This window comes from Aspergillus versicolor (assembly GCF_001890125.1).
Source record: "Aspergillus versicolor CBS 583.65 unplaced genomic scaffold ASPVEscaffold_3, whole genome shotgun sequence".
In the NCBI taxonomy this organism is placed as follows: domain Eukaryota; kingdom Fungi; phylum Ascomycota; class Eurotiomycetes; order Eurotiales; family Aspergillaceae; genus Aspergillus; species Aspergillus versicolor.
Genome location: NW_024467526.1, coordinates 3,253,818 through 3,277,425, shown reverse-complemented (window position 1 = coordinate 3,277,425; position 23,608 = coordinate 3,253,818). Strand labels below are relative to the sequence as shown.

Below are 23,608 nucleotides of genomic sequence, written 5' to 3'. Positions count from 1 at the left end.
CAACAAGCCAACGACGATAATATTTATTTCGTCCGAGGATCGAGTTCAGACAAATCGATAGATTATAAAGGTACATGAACTATGATGGTGGCCTCGGTGCTCACTGTCCACTGCTCAGTAATCACTTCCATACTAATCAGTCAACCTCGGCTGTTCCACCAGGTATATCAACTCCACCCCCGACACTATCGGTGTCAACTACATCAGACCACTCTACACTACAACAATGTCCTTAAATCGCGAATCTAAGCCCGTCCTCGCCGTCATCGGCGTCGGCCCAGGCATCGGCGAAGCTGTTTCTCACCACTTCGCCACAAAAGGCTTCGCCGTCGCGCTCATCGCACGCACAGAAGAAAAGCTAGCCAAGATCCAAAAGACAATCAACGACGACATCGGCCGTCCCGTGTCAAAATACTACGTCGCAGACGCGCGCTCCGAGTCATCTCTGCAGTCTACATTCGCCGCGATAAAAGCGGAGCTCGGCGCGGTCGACGTGCTCATCTACAACGCCGGATCGCGCCGGTTCACCCCGCGCACCATCCTCGAGACCTCCAGCGAGGAATTCGAGAACTTCACCCGGATTAACCTCTTCGGCGCGTTCTTTGCGGCGAAATGTGTTCTCCCTGATATGCTGGCCAAGGGGCGTGGGACGATCCTGTTTACCGGTGCGACGGGGTCGATCCGTGGGAATGCGGGTGTGAGCTCGTTCTCGCCGGGCAAATTTGGGCTGCGGTCGCTATCGCAGATTATCACGCGCGAGTTTCAGGGTAAAGGGATCCATGCGGCGCATGTTCTGGTTGATGGGCCGGTCGAGAGCGATATTGTGGGCAGTGTGGTCAAGCGGCGGTGGGAGAAGGCGGGCGAGAGCGACAAGGTCAAGGACAAGGACTTGTATCTGATGCAGCCGCGGGATCTGGCGGGGGTGTACTGGTATTTGTACACGCAGCCGCGCAGTACGTGGACGCAGGAGCTGGATGTGCGGAGCCAGCAGGAGCAGATGTTTTCGAAGATCTGATCGTGGTTACGGTGTAGTTAAGCCAAGAGTTATGAGCTCAATGTACTCAAGATAAGCAAGATAAGGAGATAAGTCAGATGAGACCGTTTCTGCCTGGCGATGGCACTCAAGGCTGAAGCGACGTGGCACTAAAAGCGGAGCAGCAGCAGGCCAATCAGGTGACCGTGTTGGCCTGGGGAATGAAACCTGCCATTGAAAGAAATTGGCCGCAGCACCACCGCTGCCCCTTTTCCTCAGAAAACCCGCCTCTGAATGGTGTTCGTTGGGCGGGCCCCATAGGGCCAGCCTATCCAAGGATCGCGTCATCGCTAGTGCAGTTTCCTCATCATCGACTGGCCGTCGCTCGCACCAGAATGGATTGCGCCCATCTGCCCGCCCGCCGGCCAAGACCCTGACACTGACGGCCTCTCCAGGAACCGCGCCCAGATCTGATTTTTGTTATTCTGTTCTCTTCGCTGCTGCCAGCTTCATGACGCCTGGCCTGTCGCCCGCTGCACCATGTGGTTTGCCCGCCTCTTGCTCTCGACCCTTCTCGCCTGGTCGCTGAGCGTCTCGGCCACGATCCTGGAGAATGGGCAGCCCCGAGCCGATCCATACCCCGGCCAGGTCAACGCCATCAGCCTCGACAGCTCCTGGAGAACCTACGATGCTGATGCGCCCGAGATTGCCTACAAGGGCCGCTGGGACAGTAAACACATCTCATGTACGTTTTATGACCTGCAATTGTGGTTTCAACTGGCTGACTGATGTTCGTTTCTTTTTGCAGGGTGGTCGTACGTCTCCGCATCGTTCAGTCCTCACCGTCTCCGCTGACTTCTTTCAGAGCGCCCGGGATAAAGCTACGGTTTTCAGGCCCCAAGGTATTTTGGCCAGATCTAAATATTGGGAACGACGATAATAACGGTTTAGCTTGCTATCAGCTTCGGCGAAAACACAAACGAGGGCACCATGATCGCTTATCGGTACCTGCCCGCGCCCGCCTGGTTGTCTCGCTCGATTAACCTTGTTTCACTAGGATCGGAACCCTCGACTGGCTCTTTTCGAACGTTACCGCCGATTCTACATACCAGTTTGTTGGAGAGGGGACCCAGTACGAAGAACTCCCCGGGGATGGGGAGCACATTTTTGAGATGAGAGGTAGGCACCCGTATTTCGACCGGGCACAAATTCAGTACTAACTATCGCAGTTACCAACTGGGGCATAGGATAAGTCAATCGTTTACCAATCGTGCATGTTCATCGCTCATCTCGTGCACAGTTCAGATGGCCGGGGCCTCCGTCGATGTCGATCACTATCTTTCGAAACCGCCGACGTTTAAGAGAAAGGTGGAGATTATCGGGGGGAGTTTGACGGGCGGACAGTACGCTACCTACGAGACCCTTTCTTCCTGGGCCTTCCTCTACGCACAGGGTCTCGGAAATGTCGAGTTCGGGATTACGGTCGGTTGCCTGCCGGATAATGCGTCGCTTTACTAACCTAGTCTAGGCCTACCCCGGAGCATGTCTAGCCGACTTGCAGTGTTATGGCGGAGGTACCCACGGAACGGTATGGCAGATTTGTCCGTCTGGAATAATAACCTGAACTAATACTTTATAGATCTGGTACTGGCACAAGGCCTCCGACCCCGGCTCCCGCGCTGCCGGTATGTACGGCCACGAGCCTGAAGAGTGGGACGTCACGGCCGAACAACCGGCCGACCTGGTCATCATCCAAATGGGAGGCAACGACCACCGTCATCCGAACGAGATCCCCGGAGAGAACTTCTACGACGGGTATATCGAGGTCATCGAGGACGTCCACAAACACTGGCCGGACGCTTCAATTGTCATCATGGTACGACCGTTCTCATGCTATATTCCTGATCATCACTAACGTTACAGACTCAATGGGGCATCTGGGAGCAAGAGGGCGCCGAATACACTCAAACAACAGTCTACGAAGAAGAAATCACGCGCGTCTACGAACACTTCAAAGACCGCCGGTGGAACTTTGTCTACCTCTTCCACGCCAACGGAATCCTCAGCCACAACGACATCAACCCCAAGAACCACCCGACAGACGTCGGCCACATCAAGATTGCAAGCCACCTGCTGCAATGGACGAATTTGATGCTCGGGTGGGAGCTCAACCCGCGCGGGCAGATGACCAGCCAGACGCTTTACTGGAATAATATGGAGAATTACTGAGCGACTTTTTTTGCCTTCTTGTCTTTGCTTCTGTTCCTGTGGATATTTGTTTGCCCTTGATTTGGTTGTATTGCATATATATTGCATCGCATAGCGCTCGTACATTCGTACTTGCTCTGTGTTAAGTCGTGTATTTAGACTTGGAGCTGGTTGGATAATGTACATTACGAGATCTCACGATGACGTGATTGTCAACTGAGCGTAGAATTAATCCCTTGAGTTTCTCTTTCAATTCTATATATTCGGAGCGAGGTCACTGGAGTCAGCTATCCCAATTTCCCAACCACCATCCTTGGGAAAGAAGACTTGACCCAACAATGACCATGATATCACCTACTACCTCTAGTATCATCAACATAAATATAATACAAGTCTTCGTTACACCTCCATTGATCACATCCCAAAACGGCTAGTGCCATCAGTGGGGCAGGCAAAATCCACACAGTATTCGCATACCTTCACTCCTCTCTCTATCATATAAACATACAAGACAGCTACAATGCTCCCCTTCTTCCGCTCAAGACCAGACGCATCCTGGCACCGCGTGGGCCGCGTCTCAGACTTCCCAGAGGTATCCCAAGACGAGGCGTGCCAGGTCACAACAGCCTGCAAGGCCTTCCGGATCCCCAACGTAAAAGGCGAGGTCCCGACCGAGACGGATATCAATATGCCGGGGGAGTTGAAGGACCAGGTTATGGTGTTTAAGTATAAAGGTGCTGTTCATGCGATTGACCATGTACGTATCCCTATCCAAGGCTTCCAAGACTCTATGTATCTACGGTATCTATGGTGAATGCTAACAGCTACAGCAATGTCCACACTCGGCATTCCCGCTCTCGCAGGGAAGTATTTTCGACATTGAGGATTTCGGTATCAAGCTGAGTGCGGGGATTACGTGTCCCAAGCACGGCTGGTCGTTTGATCTCTTTTCTGGGACGGGGGATAGAGGGAATTTCAAGTTGAAGATTTGGGAGGTGCAGTTGCGTGACTTGCCTGCTTCTGAGACTGAGGCTGAAAGTGAATCTGGATCTCCTGATAAAGAGGTCTGGGTGAGGAGGAAGCAGCGCATTGGGTAGCTGCTTGAGCAGTATATTGACTGCAGACTGCAGACTGCAAGAACTGCGTGAAAATATCAACATCCGCGATACACCGCTTGGATGGTTGTCATCGACCCATATCCTCTTGAGAGGGAATCCAAATGAACAGGCGGCCGGCATTGGCATACCGTCCTAAGAACGCCCGCCATCTTGAATGGGATTGATTCCCGGCCAGGCCGAAATTTACGTCTGATATTACCGCTGGACGGGTTCAGAGAACTGCTGCATGAAATGGAAGTGATTGCATAGCGTGTATAGAGCATAGACTCGGGCGGGTTATCCAAAGAACTTGGAATTAACATACTAGATTTCTAAACTAGAATATTAGATATGATGCGACGATCAATCTGCACAGTAATAACTAAATCGTGTTTAATGTTTAACATGGGCAGCCGACGACTAATCATTAAAGCAGCCTCGGCATCCCCGCCCGATCATCTCGGCTGCTGCTCGGCCAGATTACATCAACTTTTATACCCTTCATTCCAGTCTACTTTTCTGTTTTCAGTCAAAATGGCCGGCAAAAAGATCGAGTGCTATATCGACTGCGGTATGAAACAGTATCCTTACCTGTCACCATAACACCACTAACGCAGACCAGTGTCGCCATATAGCTTCTACGCCTTCACGTACCTCCAAGCAAACCGCGCTGCTCTCAACGCCCAGAATGTAGAAATCGAGTATGCCTCAATGAGACCAATACTGAAATGATGGTACTAACATTAATAGATACATCCCCGTCTTCTTGGGCGGGATTAACGTCGGTAGCGGTTCGTCACTATCATCCTGGCAATACCTACAATACCTACCTAGGTACCGTACCTGTTAAGAGGTATATTAACTGGTATAGGGAATAAACCCCCCTGGACCCTCCCCGCAAAAGCCGCATACTCGAAATACGACGGCAAGCGCGCGCAGCGCTACTTCGGGCACGACTTTGAGATTCCTTCTTGGTTTCCGATCCTGTCGCTGCTGGTATGTTTGATATAACCTTCTTATTCTTTGCAAGGCTGGATCTTAATACTGATTGATGACAGCCCCAACGCGCACTGACATATATAAAAACAACCCACGCCGAAGCCAAGTATCTCGCCGCTTTCCACTCCATCTTCAAGACAATGTGGTACGGCCACATCGACGTCTCGAAGCCGGAGAATCTGTCCATTGCAATGCGTGACGCGGGGGTGTTCTCTGAGACTGAAGTAGCTGATATCCTAGCCGGGGCAGCGAAGCCGGAAATCAAGCAGGAGTTGACGGCGACTACGGAACGGGTTGTCAAAGAGCTCGGTGCGTTTGGGTGTCCGTGGTTCTGGGTTAGTGATGGAAAGGGGAGGAAAGAGCCGTTCTTTGGCAGTGATCGGTTCCATTTTATGTGGGAGTATTTGGGTCTCCCGCATAGGGATTTGGAGTTGGTTAGTGAGAAGGGGAAGTTGTAATATGAGACTGAGTATATGGAAGGATAAATAGCAGGTTATTCATGCTTGCTCGTATATACATCATGTTCTGATCTCCAGTAAACCTATTTTCCACACAGCTTCTGGACAGCAGGGACGACTTGCTCTGGACGGTATTAGCATATCAACTAATGCTAGAGATATTGTACATACCGATGGCAACGTCCTGACCACAAGCCTTGATAACACAGCCCGTAGAAGCGCTCTGGACCTTCTTGTAGTTGTCACCCTTGCAGGCGCACTTGAAGTCGCTGGCGCCGCAGCTGGTCTCGCTCTTCACAGCATCCTGGAGGCAGGGGACGGCGCACTTGGGGACATCGTTGATGGACTGGCTGGCCGCGAGGGAGGCGAGGCCGATGGCGAAGATGGCAGAGAGCTTCATTGTGATTGATGATTGATGATTGAAGTTGATTTGAAGATGATGAGGAATTGAGTGACTGTCCTTGACGACTTTATACCATTCCTCGACCATGTGAAAGTCAACATCAACGCTTTACATCGCTGAAATTTGGATCATCAGCACATCCTCCACAACCAGCGAAACCATCGAAAGAAATCGCAGAATAACAGGATAAAAGCCACCGCTCTTTGGAACTGAAACGGTCGACCTCGCAGATCGACACCGATCCACAGATTGTCCCCGCGTCTGTCCCTGTGCCAATTTTCGATCGAAACAATTAGCCTCAGCTCTCCCCGGATATGGCACGTCGAATGTTACAGCGTCGATAAGAGATCGGCTTCGATCTTCGGGACTCGTCATCGTCATCGTTTTTGAGGCCTGAGCGCTGGTTCGATGTCGCTGTTGAATTCGGGACCTGCGTTCGGTGTTCTGTGAATGTCTGCAAGGACAGTTGAACTTCACATGGCATCACAGGTATGATGTCTGCAAGATCTGTACGATCAGGGTGAATCCATATGAACGGTGTAGGATTCGTTGGTTGAGTTCGCGGGTGGCCTGACGGTCGCAGTGGAGATTCTCACTGAGAACCTCGGTCGCATTGCAGTGGCAGTGAAGACGTTCTCATAAGAAGTCACTTCCCAAGGTGCAGGCAGATTGAAATCTAGTTGAGATCATGGTGTAGCGACAGTTCGACGTCCAGTATCGTGTTTTGACTTGGGTGGTTCAATTGTTTCGATCATTTCATGAATATCCTCTGCACTTAGATGGTATTCAGAGAAGAGAAGACAAGGCAGTTATATACCAGCAATGGCATCACAACCACGGCTTAGCACGCCAACTGCTGTCATCCATCAAGTGACAGCTGATGTCCTATCAGTGGCTTTATCTTAGCAGCCGATATAAGAGCCGGGATCCCCACAAGAGGGGAAGTGGGGAGCTGCAGCTGGATTTCAAAGCAGAGCACCCCATTGTCATCATCGCTGGCGGAATTGACACGATCGATTAGAAATCACTTATAACTTCATATATAGCCTCCCGTCTTTCTGTCAGAGACTCTCGTGCTGTCATTCACCATCAACATGGCTCCCAAGATCATCCTCTACACAAACCACATCTGCCCCTGGGCTCACCGCGCCCACATCGCCCTCAAGGAGCTGGGCCTGCAGTACGAAGAAGTCATCATCGACCTCGACACCCCGCGCGAGCCCTGGTACCTCGAAGTGAACCCGGTACTCATCCCCTCTGACAGCCACAAAGAGATTTATACTAATGATAACAGCGCGGGCTCGTCCCGACAATCTCCTACAATGGCACCATAATCCCCGAGTCCGGCATCGTCGCCCAGCTCCTCGCAGACGCACACCCCTCGCACCTCCTCCCCCCCTCCAACACCGAAGCCGGCGCCATCAAGCGCGCCCAAATCGCCTTCTTCGCTGATACCTTCACCAGCAAGCTCCTCCCGCTCGTCTTCGGCGCCCACAGGGCATCAGACGCCGACCTCCCCGCTGCAACCGAGGCGATCGTCGAGGCGATCGAGAAGAATAACATCGAGGGTCTGCTGTACCCGGCCGGATCGGGCTCTGGTCCGTTTTTCCAGGGCGCGGAGAAATTGACCCAGGCCGAGGTTCTGACGGGGTCGTTTTTGCTGAGGCTTTTGTCGCTCCATAAGCCTGAGTATGGGCTATTTGCCCCGGAGCTGCCGGCGCTCTTGGAGAAGAGGGTGCCCAAGTTCTTGCAGTGGGCAAAGGCTGTTGTTGCGCAGGAGAGTGTGAATTTCATCTGGGATGAGGAGAAGGTTGGCAATAGGACTGCGGCCAAGTTCAAGCCTAAGAACTAGACTAGACTCCTCTATTGACAGGATTATGATTGAATGAATGAGATTGTTATGCTTGAGCATCCTTTACTTATAACTAAGAGTAGAGTCTCAAGTACATTAATCGCAGGAGATAATGTTAGGGACTGAGAGCCCTCTCTGCAACGCTCTGCGCCATCATCACTTGCTCATCAAACAACATGACCTCGTCTCTGTTAATCTCCAGCTCATCCACCCGCGTACCTATACCATTTTCTATGCGCAGCCAGGCTTCGACTTCATACTGCGTGACAAAGGAGATGACCGTCCCACCCCCACCCACACTGGCCCGTCCAACTCGACGGTTATAATCCCCAGCACCATCCGGCAAGTCATAATGAACCACAAAGTCCACAGACGGAATCCGAAGACCTTGCCCAGCAGCACCAGTAAGGACAAGGAGATTCCAAGACCCAGCCCAAAACCCATTCAGGGCGGCCAGTCGTGCGCCGTCGGACAGTTGTCCGTGGATGGATATTGCGTGGAATCCGATGTACTGCAGCATACGCATGACTTTTTGCGCGGTGGCTCTCTTCTGTGTATATAGTAACCCTGTTTGTCCTGGTCGTTGCTGAAGTAGATAGACGAGGTAGAAATCCTTTTGGTTCGCCGGGGTGAAGATGTATGACTGCGACGCTGTCTGTTCTGTGGACACCGAGGCTCGGATTGGATTCGACAGGACACTCCTCTGTAGAGAGTCGACTTTATCAGATATCGTCGCGGCAAAGAGGTACGTTGCCTTCGGTGGTAACATGGCCAGAATCCTGTCTAATATCGGCCCGGAATCAAGGTCCACCAGTTGATCTGCCCCATAAAGAACCAGGTACTTTAAAATGCGCAAGGAAAACCCGCTTGTATGCTCAAGGTGCTGAAGCATGCACTGCGGGGTGGAAACTATGATATGGGGGTCTTGTCTCAGCGCCGTCTGCTGCATAGCCATATCACTCCCCTCTATCAGCACGGTACACCGGACCAGTATAGCAGTGCCCAAGTTCTCAACAACCTGCGAGACCTCCAATACAAGCTCGGAAGTAGGAACGAGGATGAGAGAATGGAGAGGCTGCGGGCTGATCATCAGTGCTTGCAAAATCGGCAGCACAAACGCCACAGTCGTGCCGCTGTCGGGTTCTGCCATGCAGAGCAAATCTCTTCCATGCAAGGCTGCAGAGATAGCTTGCTCCTGGATAGGTGTTGGGGCGTCGTAGCCGAGAGTATCACAGGCTTCGCATAGTGGATCGATAACCCCGAGGTCTTTGAATGTCTTTGGCTGCTCCATGGTCTAACTTGGCTGAAGATGGACTTTGAGCTGGGATGTTGGTGAATGAGAGAGAAATGTATCAATGACGTGGTATATATAGCTATAGTTTGCTTATATCATCTTGGCTGCATCTAAAGTATACATAAAGTATATGTAAAAGTGTAACTGAATCAGTTGCTCTCATGATTTTGCCAAGCTATTTACTCAGTTTGTAATACACTTTGTGTGCTTAATTCAGAGATAGGGGATAGCCCTCTCTATGTACCCAGGGAAAGGCAGGCTCTGTAATGTTATAATTAGAAGCACGGGTATATGGCCTGAGTAGCCTAATATACCCTATAGTAAATAGCAAGCTAGTTAATGAGCCTCTACAGTATCTACATACACTTGATGGGATTAGTAAACATTAGCTTAGAGTGTATGGCTGCCTGTTAATTCTATATCTAGTATATAGAGCTAATTCCTAATACTTATTTCACCAGTTATTCCGTATTCCACCGCCAATGAACCCACTAGACTTGAGGCCGATGGGTTCGGATGGCCCAGCAATAGCACGGTAGAGATAACTAGGATATATTGTAATATAATATAAAGTGGCGCGGTTTACGTTGGGTATAGGAACCCTTTCCAATAGGTCTACGGATTATATGATAATCAAAGTTAAAAGCTTAATTCGTAACATAAACCTAATTCAGTATCGAAAGTAAAGAAGAAATGGATAACTTTTAATCAGACCGAGATTAGATAACCCAATCCCGTCATCAAGTCATTAACAAGCATTATAGGATGATCTATAATGGCAGTCACGACGAATGATTAGAGCCATTAGCATCGCTTGTTTGGTACGCCTGGAGAATCATAAGAAAGGTACGACAGAGCCTGGTCAGTAGAACAACTTACGGCAGCCTTCGGGCTTATTATGCTCTTTAACCCATCCTTTGGGAGTGTTGTACCAGTTGCTTTTTCCAAGTCAGTGCAAGTTCATAACTGCAAATCATACAATATGGCACTCACCGTTCTTTGCAGAAAGCCTTGAACTCGGAGCCAGGCTGAGCTTGGCCAATTCGACGACTGAAGCGGTTCGGGCGCCTGAAGTACCAGAATTTGTGATCGATCTTACACGAGTCCTTCTGCCCTCCGCCGCCTCCAGGCCCAGAGCCACCGGCCGCAGCAGCAGAAGCCGCCGCGGCGACGCCCTTGCCATCACGACCTTCTGCCGCCGCCGCTGCCGCAGCAGCAGAGGCTGCATTCCCTCCTTGACCACCAGCGGCAGCAGCAGCAGCAGCCGCGGCGGCTGCCACATCCTGACCACTACCACCAGCGGTAGCAACGGAAACAGCAACGGATACAGCTACAACCTCTCCTCCGCTCCCACCGGCAGACGCTGCGGCCGCGGCAGCTGAGGCAGCAGCACTCCCTCCACCACCAGCAGCGGCGGCAGCAGCAGCGGCAGCTCCTCCCCCACCAGTGGCGACGGCGGAGGCGGCGGCGGCAGCCGCGGCGACATTCTTTCCTCCACCTCCAGCTGTGGCAGCGGCGGCGGCAGCGGCAGCAGCTGCGTTTCCTCCCTTACCACCACCTGAGGCGGCAGCAGCTGCAGCGGCCGGCGGCGGCGGCTGCTGCTGCTGCTGCTGCAGCGGCAGGTAGCTTGGGACTAGGGGGAGGGGCCGGGGTTCTCTCTTCTAGAGAAGAGGTGTCGGAGTCAGAGTCTGTGATAGGGGCTGCTAGGGCTAACTGTGTAGCGATGTGGAGCAGGACAGTGAGGATATAGATTGGGGACTTCATATTGACAATGATTGAATAATTCTCTTGCTTTTTGCAATGTGATTGACAGAGGACGATGATCTTCGCGGCTTTTATGTTGACTAGAGGCGATAAAGTCGTAACCCTAAGACTATCAAATTTGAGACACTCTAATCAGAAGATCTGCTTCGAACGAGCCTAGAATCTGGACTGGTCCTGGAAGCCAAGGTCTCATGCTCATCAACTTTCTTGGCCTAGGACACGACATTCAATGACATTCAATAGAGATGGCCGATGACCTCGGAAAGGGTTCTGGGGTGTTGTAATCCAGGGTTCAGCCTTCAGTCTTCTTTCAGTGGATGGCAGAACCAATGGAATTGTTACAGGTTCGTATTGTTTGCAGACATGTATTAATAGGAATTAAAACTCTCGCCTTAAATAAAGTCGAGCTATTGGACATGTCTCAGAGTCTCCATGGAAATGCCCAATATAAGACGACAAGAGCGCCAATCGCCCTGCCTAGGTCGCCAAGAAGATCGGATCCATGGCTCTAAGAAGCCCTTCAGCGGTAGGCTTGAACTACGGTATCTCGGGAATCTCTACTATGGCAGAGGTCGGTCATTAGAGGGCGAACTGGATTATACCCCGACCATGGTGAGCAGGCTGCATGTAGACTGCGCCAACCCTCAAACGGCTAAATTTGGGTCGAATATCTCGAAGGTCGGCCTAGATCAGAGAAACGCCACCACGGCTGGGAAAAAAGTGGTGTGCGGGTGTGAAATGTGGTACTCGCAAATCCCGTCGGCTCGTTAGTTCCAACTTCCTCGGAACCTGTTCCCCGTCTAGTGAATGGAAAAACAGGCCATCAGGACACGCTGCTGCATGTATGAATCCGGGAATACTCGATGCTGTCATGGATGCACCAAGCATAAACTAGCATCCTCTAACGCCGCATCAGGGTGCTCACAAGAGCACTGGTCCTAGTTTCCATGGGAATAGGTGAATTGGGATGAGACAGCGCCAATCATAATGGAAGAAGTGCCTCATGTGCTCTCCTCGGGGAGCAGCCCTGCGATCATGATCGATATCTTCAGACCAGGAGCTACATGCTGACCTCAGGACAATTGTTATATAGAATACGTAGTGAGCGTCAGGGAAAGTCCACTTTGATGAACTTATGGGTATGAGTACTATAATCAACATGCTTCTATTCAAGACCCTTGTCTGTATTCTGCTTGCCTACGCGGGCATGTCTAGCGCGAAGAATTGCAAAACCCGCGGGAAGAATCTTGTTTCTTGCCGGTCGTGCCCTGCTTCTGTTTGCGTTGCCAAGTTCACCAACAAACCTGGAAGAGAATATAATCTCGGTTGTAAGGATGGTGAAGGGGAGAAGATCGCAAACAATGCGTAAGTAGAGCAGCCTGTACTTGTGTGAGTATAACTATGACTTACCACTTTCGGCTAAGGAATTGGATGTACCTACCTGCTAGAGACTGCTATATATGGGCAGGCCGGTTCGACAAGGAAAATTGCCATCCTGGTAAGTCAGAATAGTCCACTAAATCACGCTGAAGAGGGAGATTCTGATCCTTTATAGGCTCTCTTCATCGTTGCTGTATAAATACTGGATCTGGGGCAGCGGCCACAGCTACAGCAGGGGGTGGAGCGACAGCTGAAGCTCCAGCTGGACCAGGTGGATGTGGATGTGCAGCTGGTGGATAGCCTCATTCTTAGGTCTTGTATCAGCTACCCTGCTGAACTACTGTTGTTATGGCCATAGGATTTATTCCATGACGTTCGGGCAGGACGAGGGCGTTTAGCTGTTGAAAAAATCCTGGGTTGGTTATAAAAGTATACGCAACATATATAGTAATATTGAAATCAATTGTTTGCTGCCCGCAGGATAGTACATTGTGTGCCTAGTTCAGTGACAGAGGATAGTCCTTTCCATGTCCCCAGGGAAAAATATGCAGGTTCTGCGCATTAAGGAGATTCACATACTTCGCAAAGGCACTTACCATAGCCAAGAAATCCTCCCTGGCCTCTTTCCGATTGTCATTACCTGACACATTCTCTTCTATCATGCGTTCAATCTGCCGATACATGTGGCAGAGAGAGTTTGCGCCGGTGTAGCCCACAAACTCAGCAGGAACAGACGCAAAAATGCGAAATATCTTCACCAGATGGTGCAGCTCGAAGTCAGGCTCCGTCTGTGCGACTTTGAGGATATTGTTCAGAATGTTGTACCCTAGCGGTCTGATCTCGCCGTTGATAAAGACCATGGTGGAAAAGTAGCAGCTCTTGGATCCTGCGCGCGATTGTGCACAGCCGGTATGGACGAGTTCTAGGTCTGGGGATATTGCCGACCAGGATTTTTCAGTCTAGAGGAATTGTGTTGTCAATACCATGACCCCGCCCGAATAGACTGATTTCATAGTCATACCTCATTATGAATGGCGTCTACCAGATCCCTAACCTCTCTACTGACGCCTGTCCGTTCTAAAGAAAGTGGCAGATGTCCTGTAGGCTCACAACTGGCCGCATCCCAGACAATAACCTCGATAACCTGCTTGGAATGGTTGCATGCATTCCAGATGGCATTGCCCGCCCTGGCCAGGCTGTCCATATCCTCGGCGACAATGTTCCCACAAGGGGCGGCTGGAAGGTATTCAGTTAACGGCCCATATTTTATGGCGAGATGCTGCAGGCCGGAGAGGAAAACAGTCCCGTCTGGCTCGGTTACTCTGTTGGGAACGGCGTGGTTGACTTTAGTATACTATGTAGCACACGCGTCAGCCTGCATAACAAACTAGGCGGATGTACGTACAATCAATCTCTCGGATGGCACGAGATGGTACAGGTGGTCGCCAGAGACAAGGGCGTGGTTTTGGAGAGAGCGATATGGGAGATGCTCATATAGCAAGTTGACTAGATCTGGGTTGGCTTCGCCATTCATGACTGCCGTTACTGTGATATCCAGTTGGGGCCATTTGATCTTTATGCTTCGGGGAGAGTCAATGGTAGATGACATGGTTTTGATAATAGAAGTTTGCTAATTATGGTCCTGCTGCAGACGAAACTTGTGGGTCATGGAATACAATTATACCGACACAATCTATACTTGCAACTGATATATCGAAGCAGTGGTGATGCAAAACATACACTAAAGTCAGCTTCAAGCTGTGATGTAACATTTAATTAATCCCTGTGAATGATATACAACAAACCCTGGTTACACAGAGTGCGCAGAACTTGTCACAGATGAAGCTTTAACTCCACATCCAGGTTCCATGGGCAGGTGAAATAAATAGAGTTGTCTGTCATTTTCTTAAACTTTGAGGAATGTAACATTATCGTAGATCCACCGACTAATCCACCTGCGTGTTTTGCGCTATGGCCTGCGTGACAAAATCACTGTCAAGGGTTAGTTGACCATAGAGTAACGTCTGCCTGGGAACTTACGTATCCATGTATGCTCTCAACTCCACGATCTTATTCTCCGCATTGAAACGGCAGATCCAGGCGTATTCGTTTGTGAAAGGAAGTCCGTTCCGGCAGTAGGTATCTTCTGCTTTGAGCTCCACAGCTGCACGGGAGCCGTCCCATAAAATGTGCGTAACCACAAGTTTGAGCGGGGTGGCCCAGACGGTGTTGAGAACGGACATTGCTCTAGCGAGTTCAGCCTTGGAGGTGTAGTGGCCTGCTATCTGGAAGAAAGTGCCTGGAATGTGATAAGTACAACGGTGAGACGGCTTCTGTGAGCTTCAATACCTTTCACAGTCCAGTCAACATCGTCTGCCACATTATCGAAGAAAGTGGCCATGTCCCCGTCACTGAGGGGCTTGAAAATAGCATGTATGTCCTCCTTGGAAAGCAGCGTTTGCTCAATTGGCATCTCGCGTTGGGCCATTTCCAGCCACGTTCTTCTTCCACGGTGGAAATTAAAGTTATGGAGATATCTCCGCAACGCTCTTCGCCATTGCGGAACGACGGCGGTTATACCTATTATCGTGGAATTGCTTTTCCGGTGAGCCAACATCTGGCCGTCACGCATTCGTGTATGGCGCCAGTTATGACACCATGATGTCTTTTTTTTCTTTTTTTTTGTTTTTCTTTTCTTTTTTTCTATATCTACAGACTGGTCAATGACGCCAGTGACATCGTACTGGAACAATTGAGTTGGCCAAGAATTACCGTTGGAATGAATGACGACGACAGGAGCAATAAAGTAACCAATATTAACCAACTCGGGATCATCGCTAGCCCTTCCCATACTGTTATCACCGTTAAACAAGATTCCGATCATGCTGCAGCTCATATTAAGAATTCTCCTTGCATTCGCAGTCTGGGGTGTATGGACTCTACTGTATCGAATCTATTTCCACCCACTGGCAGATATTCCCGGACCACTCCTAGGACGCATGTTCCATTTCTATTCATTCTGGTACAACATCAACAGCGGTCGATTCTACTTGAAGATCCCCGAGCTGCATGCAAAATACGGTTAGCATTCCTTTCATAATTCAGAGACTGGTAACTAAGGTTATCCGTGTGCTTAGGTCCAGTAATTCGAATCACCCCCAGCGAGATCCACCTGTCCGAACCCGAATACTGCGACAAGGTATACTCCGTTGGATCGAACTATGGCAAAGACCCATCTTTCTATGGCAGTTTCGGTACTCCGCAGGCGACGTTTGCGACATGCGACCCGCGTCTGCATCGCGTCAAGAGAGCAGTCTTGAACCCATTCTTCTCACAAAAGAGAGTCTTTGAGCTGGAGGGGCTTATACAGCAAAAGGTCACTTTGCTGATATCTCGCAGCAGGAAATCACTGGCGGAGACTGGAGAGGTTAACTTGCATCTGGCCTTTCGCGCTCTTGCGATTGATGTCGTGACGGATTATGCCTTTGGTCAGAGCTATGACTTTCTGCAGCGGCCTGACTACGGGATAGAATTCTTCAGGATGATACAGTCGCTAGGTCCTGGTGTTTGGGTTTTCAACCAGTTTCCTATTGTGCAGTTGATATCTATGGCGATTCCGCTCTGTTTAGCGAAGTTGACGAGTCAGTCTCTGTCGAAGATGATGATACACCATCAGGTATCCAAGTAATCAAGACAGCTGTGAGAAATCACGATTAACAATATTGACAGGAAAGTCGAAGACGGATTCTGGAGGTGAAGGAAAGAATGAAGGACCAGAAAACACAAGACCGACAAACGATCTTCCACCAAATCCTGCAATCCGAAACAGCCAAGAATGGGAATGTGCCCACCCTCCAAGAGCTTGAAGATGAAGTCTATGTTATCCTTGCTGCGGCATCTGAAACTACAGGGAACGCGTTGACAGTCGCAGCATTCCCGTTGTACTTTGGAACAAGTCCACATGATACAAGGTATTCTTGTGGTTCTGATGCACTGTAAGGCAACTACTGACATAATTGAGTGTTCCATGCCGAAAATGAGGTAAGTGATGTAGTTGGTGTAAGGTCGGAGATAAAGCTTCAGACAAGCCTTGACAATAGCTCCCACGAAAGGCCGGTTCAATCTGGCTCAACGTCTGTCGATACCTATTGCAACTCCTTGCGGAAGTAAGCTAATGAAACGTCTATATGGACCACTAAGACATAGCTATGTCTGGCTGCGGAGGGCCCACATAGGTACAATGAACTAGAAACGGACTCGATTCACTCGGCTTTGAATATTGCTGGAATTTACCCTTGAAAATTATGTACTACCAAACTAGTAATCCTCTTCAATCTCCCACGTTGACTTTATACTAAGGAATATCTTTTCTGTTCGTATAAAGTTCAATTGGCTTCACACTTGATATTTAATGTGAATATTCCCGGCATGCCAGTTCTACTACAGGACAATCTGGATCGATGAGCTTTACTTCTGCAAGCTAGCCAAAATGTGAAACAAAAGAAAGGCAAAAGCTTTTGCCGTGTCTTGAATGGCACTGTAGACTACTAGGTAACTAATCCTAAATCCAAATAATAGTCACAATTCCAATAATTGCTAGCAGTGTCGCAGTAAAAGTTGTGCGTTGACCAACTAACTTGATATATGTATAACTTAAACTCAGAGCAAGACAGAAGATCGGGTTTCCTGTAGAGCGTTCCCCGTAAACTTATGCAATTGAGGATCGGTCGGACAATATTTTGTTCGTATTCTGGACTGTTGCCAATCACATCCCAGCATTGAGGATATTCGGCTTGTGTACGATGACGTGTTCGCCCCTCGACGTCTCTCGCCACAACTTCAGCCCATCTTACACTTCACACACACTGACATGGGACTCGGTGAATTGCCGCCAGAGATCATTCTGATTATTCTAGACTGCATCGGTGTGACTGAGACTTTGGGCATTTGTCTTTTGTCAAAGAAATTCCGCGCCCTTGCTCAGCCACAGCTCTACCATGATATTGTCCTAGGCCCTGAGGATATACGATCGTCGCTGCCGCTTCTCTGTCGTACTGTCACTACATGCCCCTTTATAGCACAGCAAGTGCGATGCCTCGATATCGACACCGACCTGTTCCTCGATCAGGACACCGGCCGATATGAACTCCCAGCTAAAGACATCCAGCCCCTGGAACTGCAAAGCCAGAACTTGGTGAAGGGAATGAATATGCCCGATTCCAGTGCATTTGAAACAGAAGCAATTCTTCCCATGCTGCTCATTGCCCGGAGCCCCAATCTGAGGCAGCTGACAATAACACTCGACCCCCAAGGGCTTGGCCTCTTCACCAGCTTAGCCCAGGTCCGAAACAGCACGCCCACTTCACTATTCTGTCGAGATGGCGTCTTTGAGTCCCTTTCTGTGGACTGCCGACAAGATAGCCATGGTGGCGATATAAACATCAACAGCATCGCCCGCCTCCTGTCCCTCCTCCGCTTGACAAGCATCCAGGTCAACGACTACTCGCTGCGTGGACAGCAACAATGCAATACAATATACCCCGTTAGTCTGCCGCTAGGATTACCTTCACTGTCAACCGTCTCACTCAGCCGCAGCCACATCGGAGAATCAGGCATCGGCATGCTCCTCTGCTCATGCCGAGATCTAGAGTCCTTCTACTGCGGCCAGGAAGATCTCCAAAGCAACCAACTCAGCCCTCGCCAGCTATACTCCCTACTCTCCAGCCACAGGGACAGCCTCCGAATTCTGCAGCTATCATCGCTCGATGACTCAATCCCCGACTCCGCTGCACTTCCCATGGCAGAGTCCGAATTCGGCTCGCTCACGGACTTTGTCGGTTTGGAATATCTCACCCTGGACCAGGTATATCTGGGCAAAGCGCCGCAGTTACCAGTCTACCTGAAACACCTCGCGGTTCAGAATTGTCAGTCCCCTATCGCGCCGTTGCTGGTGTATATAGCGGGCCTCGCGTTGGATAGCAAACTGCCCCGCTTAGCTAGTATCTCGCTGCATACGGATACGTTCTACCCTGGGCAAATGCTGGGGTTACCGCATCGAGGGGCGACTGATATTCTTTTCGACAAGGCGTGTCTGGACCTTCTAAGCAGTTTAAGCGGGACGGGGATAGCACTGAAACTAGAAGGAAACCTGCTTGAAAAGACTGTCGAGGGATATGACGCTGCATTTGAGTGTGGTGATCCCGGTGCTTTTTGGCCATTTATGTACCTTAAATGATAGAAGCTCATACTTCTTTATTCTCACCAAAGCCGGGGAATCAGACTGTGGATATAAGAGATTCTCATTTCTCGGCATGCCAGGGACTGGAAATTACACCAGCGATCGACACAGCGCCCGCCTTTTTGCCGGAATTTCCGATGATGACGGCCTTTTTGCGAGTGGCGCAGCAGAAGAGGACCATTACTGGCTGATGTCCTGCTCCAGTGTTTCGTCGATATCCATCTCGCAACCCTCGCAAGTCGCAACGTCTGGGAAGCTGTATATGATACTTGGGTATTCAAGGACTCCATAATTCTACAGCTGTAATTCTGTTGTACACTTCAATCCCTTGTGTCGCTGTTGTCTATATCATATCTGCCATGCTCTACCTCCAAACCATAAGTTATGCAGTCGCATTCGCATTCACATTTCCCCTGGTGACAGGGTCACTTCCACCCCTCCGCATAATGCCACTAGGCGACTCCATAACACGCGGAACCAGCTCCCCAGATATAACAGGATACCGGCACAAACTCCGCAGCACACTGCAAAACCAGCAAGCAGGCCTTGAAGTCGACATGATCGGCAGTCTACAGGAAGGCGAAATGGCCGATAACGACCACGAGGGCCATAGCGGGAAATATCTGTCTGATATACGGCAGTATCTGGAGCTTTCGATACAGGCGCAGCCGAATATCGTTTGTCTCCATGCCGGCACGAATAATATGGACCTTGAGGTTGATCTTGATTCTGCGGGGGGTGTTATGGAGGATATTATTGACCGGCTGCTGGAGGCGAGTCAGGGTGTGACGGTTCTTGTGGCGCCGGTGATTTGGGCGAATGATACGCGCATACAGGCGAATACTGATGCGTTTAATGAGAAGCTTGCGAATATTATGGAGGGTATGGAGGGGAGGCAGGTTCTGTCTGTGCCGGTTAATATTACCCTTGAAGACCTGTGGGATCGCAAGCATCCGAACGAGCGGGGGTATGGGAAGATGGCGGATGCGTGGTTCAAGGCTGTGCTGGATGCGCAGAAGCGAGGGTGGATTAGAGAGCCAGAGAGCGTTGACAAGGATGAACTGCCTGGGATGGGATTGGGACAGAGTAACGATGGAGAGACGAGTCGTGCTTCTAGGGTTAGAGCTCCTTGGATTGTGGGTGTGTATAATAGTCTAAGGTTGTTATAATACTCGGGAAAGTATGGAAGACCGATCAATTCAATTAAGTATTATACAGGAATCATATTGTCTATATAGACTTCTTAACAACGCGCACCGGTCGAATCTCAATGCCTTTCCACACCGTGTTCTCTCTCTTTATCATCTCCGTCGCCGCAGGCCCCAATACCTCATTTAGACCATACCGATCAAGCTCAGGAGTATATCCGCGCCAATGGAGCTCGTTATCCTCATCACAGCAGAGGCTCGCATCCGGGGCCTCTTCCAAACTCTGCAGCTCCCACCACTGCCGTTCTCGGTGCTCCGTACTCTGGAAGTGCCAAAACTCCTCCGGCTCAGCCTTGAAAATAACATATATTACGCTTATTTTGTCATATCCCATAGACAGCTCCGCCATCTCAGTCGGATTATCCCTTAGCAACCAAAACGGAAGCGCCAGCGAGCGCCAGAACGGGCCATTGGTGCTGAACATTTCAAATATTTCCTCTTCCCAGGGCTTTTCTATTGGCTCGGCAATGAGATCGCCGAGCTCTCCCCCTGATACGTAAAGCGTATCGCGGTCAATGTCGAATGACCGGGTCATCAGAAGGGGGGCGTCTTCCTTTACTCCGCGAGACCTGGCCCAGAGCCGACCAGCGCTGCGGGCTTCCCAGTTTACGTGGAACAAGGGGTGGTCATATCTCAGGGGGTCGAGACGTTCATGTTCAAACCCGAGGTACAAGTTGTTGTCCCCGGGCTCCCACCCCTCTTCTCCGGGTTTAAGATATCGGAAGCGCCAGCAGCCCTTTTTGAAGTAGAAGAGCGGGGCCTCGCCGGGTTCGGAGTGTTTGGAGAGAGCTTCGAGCCATATCTGGTGGCGAACCTCTGGGGGTAGGCGTGGAAATAAACTGAATTGTGCCATGATCGTTGGAAGAAGTTGAGTTAACTTCGCTGCAGTGCCGTGGCGTCTTCATTAGGCAGCAGTTCATTGGATCGTCAGCTGCGTGGAGTTCCTGCGTGGGGGCTGATTCTGGGTCGATCAAAGTGCTTTCATGGTGATTCAGGCCTGCTATAAACAAGAACATGTTGTCTGAGGTATTGATCGCTTATATGGACTGGGTAGTTAATCGACGCAAATCTTCAGCATTCGCTTATCGTCCGGTGTTTGACCAGTACCAATCAGTGTATGGGTGTAGACAAACAGGACTCATTTTAGCATATTAGTCCCCAAAAGCCGTTCCAGTTGGTGATAAGAGGCAGTCAGGAATATCAACGTTGGCTTGTGGATACACCAGTCAGTCAATAACCTAGTTAAAGTGCTGGTTAATTAGCCGCTGTGTCTGTTTGGTATGACCAAATGTAACGATCCCGGATCAGAAGTCAGCAATGGAACCTACTCTCGCACTGCATTGAATTGATAGAGCAAGGAGATGCCACAAAGTCAGGGCTTCATGCCCAGTGTGTCCGGATAGGTAGGAAAATGCCTTACCAACAGCGCTGGGTATCCATCCATAATCGTAATCAAGGCAAGCCATGTTCCACCAAAACAGGTTATCGCCTCCTGGTCCGAGTCTGCAACCGACAGGTCTGTCAGAGATCTTCGGATCACTACGGAGGGCACTCGGAAGGTGAATACGGCGCTCGATGTCCATGAGGGGCTCTCCAGAGCCAGTATCAGGCTGGTCCATCCCACATCAAGCATGCGGAGAGCGCGGTACAAGAAAACAAGAGAATCACTTCCAGAACTATCCACAGCCGGGACCGAGATGAATGCTGGCCAGTGGCCAGGCACCAGGTCGGGCAGGGCAACGTGGGGCACAACAATCTCGGAAGTGAAGTTCTGGTCCTGATGGATCCTATCTCCAAGTCATCTTGGGGAAGTTCCAGGCGTGAATCCACGGTAGCATCGCTGTCACTCCTCATCGGAGTGATCTCGGCTCGGGATCCCATACCCACAACACCCCTCATCGGTATGACCCAGATAGGGAGGATTGGCTGCCCAGTGACATTGTATAGCTCTATCAAGCTGAGAAGGAGCACAATCAGCAAGTGTTCCTGATATCGCCGTGAAGCCTGGAAGCACCATCCTTTTGCTCAATTTGGATACTCTATCCCGGCAAAGACACGCGCTCCCGAACAACTGGCAGCAGGCCGAGTCTAGACTGAGATCCTCCACGCACTAGCGTTATAGACCTGCATCGGGAGACAAACCCGACGGCTGGTTTGTGGTTGTTGACACATACAAGCTTATCGTGATGTCCATCCGACGCACCTCGCCTAGTCGAACCCTCTAGGTTGGCGATCGGTTCGGCATGTGTCATGAACACAGTCTATATGGAGACAAGGGAAACAAACCCGTTGATGTGCATTCACAGGGGCGTCCCATGACTCTCGTGCTCGGGTGCCCCAGATGGCGGAGTCAATACCCCGGAGTCGTGCTGGTGATAGTGAAGCCGCGGTCTATCTATAAGAACCCCGGCCGCTCAATCCCAATACCAACAACAGCAGTCTCATCTATCTTCCTTCAAGCCTAAACTTAATCTGAATTTCACAATGGCCCCAGCAGCCCTCATCTCGACGCCCTCACCCTCCCCAGCCCCCAGGGCACCCACAGTTATCGGCCCCAAGACGAAAAAGGCCACACGCCCAACCCGCATCCTCCCCCGGTCCCTGATCGAGGGGGCAAAGGTGCCTCAGAAGCGAACCTTTGACCCTGCCGAGCATCTCCACTTCCAGCCCCCACAGAAGATCCACAAGATGGCCGACCTTGGGCTGGAGGGTGCCGGAATCTCCCCCAATGCCATCTCCGAGCCCTTCCCTCTCTTCACCCAAGACGCCATCAAGCAGATGCGCTCTGAGATCTTCAGCGAGCCCGTGCTGAACGACTGCCAGTATGCATCGACCTTCTGCACCAACATGATCCGCGGGATGGGGCATGAGTATGTTTGAAGCCTTCTTTACCGTATAATACTAATCCCTGCAGACGAGCACCATTCATCTACGACGTCTTCAAGTCCCCCGAGGTCCTCGACAAGATCTCCTCTATCGCAGGCATTGACCTCGTCCCCGCATACGACTACGAGATTGCCAACATCAACGTCGCCGTCAAGGATGACCCCGTCGAGGGCGTCGCCAGTAACTCCACCAGCACCATCAAGCCCGCCGCCGACGACGACACCCCTGCTTTCGCCTGGCACTACGATAGCTTCCCCTTCGTCTGCGTCACCATGCTCTCGGACTGCACGGAGATGGTCGGCGGCGAGACGGCAATCAAGATGCCTTCTGGCGATATCAAGAAGGTCCGCGGGCCTGCTATGGTACGTCCCACTCAACTCCAGCCCCTCATCTCGTTGCGATACTAACGTAATTCTACAGGGCTATGCAGTCGTCATGCAAGGCCGGTACCTCGAGCACCAGGCCCTGAAAGCGGTCGGAGGCCGCGAGCGTATCTCAATGGTCACGCCATTCCGGCCCAAGAACCCCCTTGTCCGTGACGAGACGATCCTCGTTGGTGTCCGTGGCATCAGTAACCTGACTGAGCTGTATCCGCAGTACTTTGACTATCGGACTGAGGTTCTTGAGGAGCGGATCCGGTATCAGCGCAAGGTGGAGAAGGAGCGCGAGATGGCTAAGAAGCCGTTTGATGTTGATGCGAAGAGGGCGTGGTTGGAGGAGCAGCGGGAGTTTATTGACTCGATGCTGAGGGAGATGTATGTTGTTGAGTAGGATGATGAGATGTTATGACTTTTTGATGTATCGAATTGAGCCTGTTGTTTTTTATGCATTAGCTTACATTGAATTTA

The 23,608-nt window shown here is 50.7% G+C and overlaps 16 protein-coding genes across 16 annotated transcripts; 9 read left to right on the top strand and 7 right to left on the bottom strand.

Moving 5' to 3' along the window:
- Window positions 1-226: 226 nt before the first annotated feature.
- Window positions 227-1,015, top strand: ASPVEDRAFT_27554 (uncharacterized protein; the record flags this gene model as incomplete). Its single annotated transcript, XM_040810027.1, has 1 exon — window positions 227-1,015. The coding sequence occupies one exon, from the start codon at window positions 227-229 to the stop codon at window positions 1,013-1,015; it is 789 nt and encodes a 262-aa protein (XP_040666607.1).
- Window positions 1,016-1,269: 254 nt separating this feature from the next.
- Window positions 1,270-3,454, top strand: ASPVEDRAFT_40356 (SGNH/GDSL hydrolase family protein). Its single transcript, XM_040812142.1, has 10 exons — window positions 1,270-1,718; window positions 1,740-1,746; window positions 1,839-1,875; window positions 1,925-1,977; window positions 2,031-2,152; window positions 2,203-2,221; window positions 2,272-2,455; window positions 2,502-2,561; window positions 2,613-2,849; window positions 2,897-3,454. Exons 1-10 carry the CDS (start codon window positions 1,514-1,516, stop codon window positions 3,200-3,202), a joined length of 1,230 nt encoding a protein of 409 aa, XP_040666606.1. The 5' UTR covers window positions 1,270-1,513; the 3' UTR covers window positions 3,203-3,454.
- Window positions 3,455-3,693: 239 nt separating this feature from the next.
- On the top strand, window positions 3,694-4,683 carry ASPVEDRAFT_71011 (Rieske (2Fe-2S) protein). The gene is made up of 2 exons (XM_040816094.1): window positions 3,694-3,938; window positions 4,012-4,683. The coding sequence occupies exons 1-2, from the start codon at window positions 3,702-3,704 to the stop codon at window positions 4,276-4,278; spliced, it is 504 nt and encodes a 167-aa protein (XP_040666605.1). The 5' UTR covers window positions 3,694-3,701; the 3' UTR covers window positions 4,279-4,683.
- Window positions 4,684-4,764: 81 nt separating this feature from the next.
- ASPVEDRAFT_40354 (putative DSBA family oxidoreductase) lies at window positions 4,765-5,812 on the top strand. The gene is made up of 5 exons (XM_040812141.1): window positions 4,765-4,849; window positions 4,901-4,979; window positions 5,029-5,069; window positions 5,150-5,274; window positions 5,337-5,812. Exons 1-5 carry the CDS (start codon window positions 4,813-4,815, stop codon window positions 5,733-5,735), a joined length of 681 nt encoding a protein of 226 aa, XP_040666604.1. The 5' UTR covers window positions 4,765-4,812; the 3' UTR covers window positions 5,736-5,812.
- A 6-nt stretch (window positions 5,813-5,818) lies between these two features.
- On the bottom strand, window positions 5,819-6,135 carry ASPVEDRAFT_82392 (CFEM domain-containing protein; the record flags this gene model as incomplete). The annotated part of the gene is made up of 2 exons (XM_040817197.1): window positions 5,819-5,859; window positions 5,907-6,135. The coding sequence occupies 2 exons, from the start codon at window positions 6,133-6,135 to the stop codon at window positions 5,819-5,821; spliced, it is 270 nt and encodes an 89-aa protein (XP_040666603.1).
- Window positions 6,136-7,232: 1,097 nt separating this feature from the next.
- On the top strand, window positions 7,233-7,990 carry ASPVEDRAFT_27550 (glutathione S-transferase family protein; the record flags this gene model as incomplete). Its single annotated transcript, XM_040810026.1, has 2 exons — window positions 7,233-7,382; window positions 7,433-7,990. 2 exons carry the CDS (start codon window positions 7,233-7,235, stop codon window positions 7,988-7,990), a joined length of 708 nt encoding a protein of 235 aa, XP_040666602.1.
- A 115-nt stretch (window positions 7,991-8,105) lies between these two features.
- On the bottom strand, window positions 8,106-9,354 carry ASPVEDRAFT_190158 (uncharacterized protein; the record flags this gene model as incomplete). The annotated part of the gene is made up of 1 exon (XM_040809059.1): window positions 8,106-9,354. Exon 1 carries the CDS (start codon window positions 9,279-9,281, stop codon window positions 8,106-8,108), a length of 1,176 nt encoding a protein of 391 aa, XP_040666601.1. The 5' UTR covers window positions 9,282-9,354.
- A 663-nt stretch (window positions 9,355-10,017) lies between these two features.
- ASPVEDRAFT_591160 (uncharacterized protein) lies at window positions 10,018-10,749 on the bottom strand. Its single transcript, XM_040815456.1, has 3 exons — window positions 10,278-10,749; window positions 10,164-10,222; window positions 10,018-10,111 (listed from the first exon to the last, which is right to left on the bottom strand). Exons 1-3 carry the CDS (start codon window positions 10,564-10,566, stop codon window positions 10,067-10,069), a joined length of 393 nt encoding a protein of 130 aa, XP_040666600.1. The 5' UTR covers window positions 10,567-10,749; the 3' UTR covers window positions 10,018-10,066.
- ASPVEDRAFT_591159 (uncharacterized protein) lies at window positions 10,750-11,099 on the bottom strand. Its single transcript, XM_040815455.1, has one exon. The coding sequence runs from the start codon at window positions 11,046-11,048 to the stop codon at window positions 10,833-10,835; it is 216 nt and encodes a 71-aa protein (XP_040666599.1). The 5' UTR covers window positions 11,049-11,099; the 3' UTR covers window positions 10,750-10,832.
- A 1,574-nt stretch (window positions 11,100-12,673) lies between these two features.
- On the bottom strand, window positions 12,674-14,132 carry ASPVEDRAFT_165969 (uncharacterized protein). The gene is made up of 3 exons (XM_040808641.1): window positions 13,834-14,132; window positions 13,450-13,782; window positions 12,674-13,387 (listed from the first exon to the last, which is right to left on the bottom strand). The coding sequence occupies exons 1-3, from the start codon at window positions 14,035-14,037 to the stop codon at window positions 12,926-12,928; spliced, it is 999 nt and encodes a 332-aa protein (XP_040666598.1). The 5' UTR covers window positions 14,038-14,132; the 3' UTR covers window positions 12,674-12,925.
- A 76-nt stretch (window positions 14,133-14,208) lies between these two features.
- Window positions 14,209-14,933, bottom strand: ASPVEDRAFT_40347 (nuclear transport factor 2 family protein). Its single transcript, XM_040812140.1, has 3 exons — window positions 14,778-14,933; window positions 14,469-14,727; window positions 14,209-14,420 (listed from the first exon to the last, which is right to left on the bottom strand). Exons 1-3 carry the CDS (start codon window positions 14,914-14,916, stop codon window positions 14,375-14,377), a joined length of 444 nt encoding a protein of 147 aa, XP_040666597.1. The 5' UTR covers window positions 14,917-14,933; the 3' UTR covers window positions 14,209-14,374.
- Window positions 14,934-15,310: 377 nt separating this feature from the next.
- On the top strand, window positions 15,311-16,661 carry ASPVEDRAFT_885420 (uncharacterized protein; the record flags this gene model as incomplete). The annotated part of the gene is made up of 3 exons (XM_040818350.1): window positions 15,311-15,509; window positions 15,566-16,104; window positions 16,158-16,661. 3 exons carry the CDS (start codon window positions 15,311-15,313, stop codon window positions 16,425-16,427), a joined length of 1,008 nt encoding a protein of 335 aa, XP_040666596.1. The 3' UTR covers window positions 16,428-16,661.
- Window positions 16,662-17,154: 493 nt separating this feature from the next.
- ASPVEDRAFT_591069 (uncharacterized protein) lies at window positions 17,155-18,844 on the top strand. Its single transcript, XM_040815453.1, has one exon. It carries the CDS (start codon window positions 17,299-17,301, stop codon window positions 18,661-18,663), a length of 1,365 nt encoding a protein of 454 aa, XP_040666595.1. The 5' UTR covers window positions 17,155-17,298; the 3' UTR covers window positions 18,664-18,844.
- ASPVEDRAFT_591077 (uncharacterized protein) lies at window positions 18,845-19,866 on the top strand. The gene has a single exon (XM_040815454.1). The coding sequence runs from the start codon at window positions 19,026-19,028 to the stop codon at window positions 19,833-19,835; it is 810 nt and encodes a 269-aa protein (XP_040666594.1). The 5' UTR covers window positions 18,845-19,025; the 3' UTR covers window positions 19,836-19,866.
- Window positions 19,867-20,172: 306 nt separating this feature from the next.
- On the bottom strand, window positions 20,173-20,724 carry ASPVEDRAFT_93575 (2EXR domain-containing protein; the record flags this gene model as incomplete). Its single annotated transcript, XM_040818763.1, has 1 exon — window positions 20,173-20,724. A coding segment is annotated over one exon (552 nt), but the record flags the coding sequence as incomplete, so codon positions are not given.
- Window positions 20,725-22,358: 1,634 nt separating this feature from the next.
- On the top strand, window positions 22,359-23,531 carry ASPVEDRAFT_126679 (uncharacterized protein; the record flags this gene model as incomplete). Its single annotated transcript, XM_040806385.1, has 3 exons — window positions 22,359-22,744; window positions 22,789-23,122; window positions 23,181-23,531. 3 exons carry the CDS (start codon window positions 22,359-22,361, stop codon window positions 23,529-23,531), a joined length of 1,071 nt encoding a protein of 356 aa, XP_040666592.1.
- Between the last annotated feature and the right edge of the window lie 77 nt (window positions 23,532-23,608).